General features: G+C 50.7%; 1 protein-coding gene across 1 annotated transcript; it reads right to left on the bottom strand.

The window, feature by feature from the left end:
* Nucleotides 1–468: 468 nt before the first annotated feature.
* LOC143276046 (uncharacterized) lies at nucleotides 469–3,223 on the bottom strand. The gene has a single exon (XM_076580433.1). The coding sequence runs from the start codon at nucleotides 3,221–3,223 to the stop codon at nucleotides 2,024–2,026; it is 1,200 nt and encodes a 399-aa protein (XP_076436548.1). The 3' UTR covers nucleotides 469–2,023.
* Nucleotides 3,224–3,673: the final 450 nt, after the last annotated feature.

Raw genomic sequence — 3,673 nt, 5'->3', positions numbered from 1 at the left:
ACACAAAAATAAAAGTTTCAGTTTCAGTTTCAGTAGCTCAAGGAGGCGTCACTGCGTTCGGACAAATCCATATACGCTACACCACATCTGCCAAGCAGATGCCTGACCAGCAGCGTAACCCAACGCGCTTAGTCAGGCCTTGAGGGGGGAAAAAAAAGCCTAATTATATGCAAACTGCATTTACTGTTATATTTATATTTTTTGTATTCTCTAAACTTGGCACTTTGACCTCTTATTCTGACACAACAATAAGAGGAGTCTTTATTATCATTTTTTGTTCAAACAGGAACTTCTTTAGCTAAGCATGGAATTTTTATTTATTTTGCAAACGTTTTGGGGCATATAGTAAAAAAGGGAAATCACTCTGTAATTAATGCTAGGCGACTTAATTTATCACAAGTGATTCTTGAAGGCCTTGCATCTCTTATGTTTTGTTGTTGTTGTTTGTTGTTTGTTTGTCTGTTTAGAAAAGGCGTAATCGGTATTGGAACCCAAACCCTCACTGTATTGTCAAATGACTCCTTGTTCGAACAGCGCTTAAAGCTTGGTCTCCGACCGAGGATAGGCGCTATATAAGTATCCATATCATCGTCATCATCATGATAATACGCGTCTTAGTCATCTTTTTTTTCTCCTTGTAAACAACAACTACAACAACACGTGCAACACGCCATCTACAGCACAGTGTCATCGACCGAGGATAGGTGCTATATGACTATCCATATCATCATCATCATCATCATCATTATGAGCGTCTTAGCGTTCGTGCCATTTTCTTCCTCCTTGTCAACAACAACAACAGCAACAACGCGTGCAACATATTGTCTCCAACACAGTGTCACCGACAGAGGATAGGCGCTATATAAATATCCAAATCCTCCTCCTCCTAATAAACATCTTAGCCATTGCGTCATCGTCCTTCCTCCTTGTCAACAACAAGAGCAACACGTGCAACACGCCATCTACAGCACAGCGTCACCGACCGAGGATCGGCACTATATAAGTATCCATATCATCATTATTATTATCATCATCATCATCATTATTATGGGCGTCTTGGCGTCCGTGCCACTTTCCTCCTCCCTGTCAACGATAAAAGCAACACGTGCAACACCGTCTGCAACAGAGTGTCATCGACCGAGGATAGGTGCTATATGACTATCCATATCATCATCATCATCATTATGAGCGTCTTAGCCATCATGCCATTTTCCTTCCTCCTTGTCAACAACAACAGCAACATGTTCAACATATTGTCTCCAACAGAGTGTCACCAACCGAGGATAGGCGCTATATAAGTAAACAAATCCTCCTCCTCCTCCTCCTCCTCCTCATCATCATCATAAACATCTTAGCCATTGCGTCATCTTCCTTCCTCCTTGTCAACAACAAGAGCAACACGTGCAACACGTTGTCTACAGCACAGCGTCACCGACCGAGGACAGGCGTTCTATGACTATCTTTATCATCATCATCATCATCATCATCATCATTATGAGCGTCTTAGCCATCTTGCCATCTTCCTTTCTCCTTTTCAACAACATCTACAACAACACGTGCAACACGCCATCTACAGCACAGTGTCATCGACCGAGGATAGGTGCTATATGACTATCCATATCATCATCATCAACATCATCATCATCATCATCATCATTATTATGAGCGTCTTAGCGTTCGTACCATTTTCATTCCTCCTTGTCAACAACAACAGCAACATGTTCAACATATTGTCTCCAACAGAGTGTCACCGACCGAGGATAGGCGCTATATAATTAAACAAATCTCCTCCTCCTCCTCCTCCTCATCATCATCATAAACATCTTAGCCATTGCGTCATCTTCTTTCCTCCTTGTCAAGAACAAGAGCAACACGTGCAACACGTTGTCTACAGCACAGCGTCACTGACCGAGGACAGGCGCTATATGACTATCCATATCATCACCATCATCACCATGAACGTCTTCCTCCCTCCTAGTCAACAACAGCAGCACGTGCAACAATACGACGACGTCATCGTCGTCTACAACATGGTGTCACACTGCTCTGTGTCCTTGACCTGCTCCCTCTCCACAGTGGCGGTGAGAGGCAGGCTCTTGGAGTTGTTGCTGTGGGAGCTGACGGCTGCAGGCTTTCTCCCCTTGCACCGGGCCCACCAGCACGGGCAGCAGCGCTGCAGCATGTCGACGAAGGCCGCGCGGAACTTGGCGGCGCTGAGGAAGTAGACGAAGAAGTTGACGGCGTGGCTGGTGTCGGCGAGGACGGTGACGACCTGGTAGAAGAGGAAGGCGCGTGCCTTGTCCTGCAGGTCGCGCATGTCGAATCGGTGCTTCAGCGCCACGTGGTACAGGCACGCGGGGAGCACGAGGACCAGGAAGATGAGGCTGGCGCTCACCAGCATCACGCTCACCGCGTGTTCCGGACCGCTGTGGCCCCCTGCCCCTGTCCCCCTCGCCCCCGACCCCGACGCTGAAGACGTCCGACTCCGCATCCGTCGTTGACGGATCACCTGAAGCCGACGGATGATGACGGCCGTCAACACCGACACCAACACGAACGGCACGAAGAAATAGAGAGCGCTGAACAGCCCCGCCCCCCACACCCCTTCCTTGTACCCTCTCATGCTCTCCCTCACTACACAATCCTTCCTCGATCTCTTCACATCTTCGTAGAAGAAGAAAACTGGGGTGAAGATGACGAGCAAGGACACCGTCAGACCTACCACACTGACCACGATCCTTTTCTTAGTGAACAGCTGCTGCTTCTTGAAAGGGAAACACACAGCCACGAACCGCTCCAGCGATATGAGGATCAGCACCCAGTTGGCATAGCAGCCGAAGAAGGCGGAGGCGTGGAAGAAGACGCAGGAGACGTGGGTGAGGGCCCGGTGGGTGATGACCTGGTGGAAGAGCAGCTTGGTGGCCAGGGCCAGGGTATCGGCCAGGGCCAGGAGGGCCACGTAGTAAGGGGGCGTGGCCATGAGCAGGACCGTGAAGACGCAGGCCGTGTTGGCTGGGACGCCCACCCCTACCAGCACCCACAGGTACACCGCCCTCAGCCTCCTCCCGTGAACCACCTCCGCGGGCAGCTCTGGGGGATGGGGTGAGTTTGTGGGAGGGTCCGGCAGGAAGGAGGAGGAGGAGGAGTTCATCCCGTATCCCCAGCCTCCCCCCACCAGCTCTGTGGAGTTGATCTGGATGGTGCTGAGTGCAGGCACTTCCATGGTGGTGGAAGTGGTGGTGGTGGTGGAGGTATTCGTGGTGGTGGTGGAGGTAGTGGTGGTGGTGTGGTGGAGGTAACAGCGGTGGTGGTGGCGGTGTTGGAGGTGGTGGTGGTGGTGGTGGTGGTGGAGGTATCAGTGGTGGTGGTGGTTGTGGCGGGGTGGAGGTGGTTATTGAAATGGTGGTGGTGACAAATCCCCCGGGGGGACTGGGAGCCTGGGGGGGGGGATTCTTCTTGAGTGGACAGTGGTGGTGGTGGTGAGTGGGGGATTATCACTCCGTGTCACTGATTCTGTGAGTATCCACTGATGACGTCACCCCTCCGTCAGAACTGACCTGGACAGGCAGATTCAGCTCCTGAAACAAAGAGACTGGTTAGTTTGTCAGTCTGTCACGATGACGATGATGATGATGGTGACGACAACGACAACAACTACAACAATACCTCTACT

The sequence above is a fragment of the Babylonia areolata genome, chromosome 31 (assembly GCF_041734735.1).
Source record: "Babylonia areolata isolate BAREFJ2019XMU chromosome 31, ASM4173473v1, whole genome shotgun sequence".
Taxonomy (NCBI): Eukaryota; Metazoa; Mollusca; class Gastropoda; order Neogastropoda; family Buccinidae; genus Babylonia; species Babylonia areolata.
Note: the sequence above shows the minus strand (reverse complement) of the source record. Positions and strands in the feature narration are given on the sequence as shown.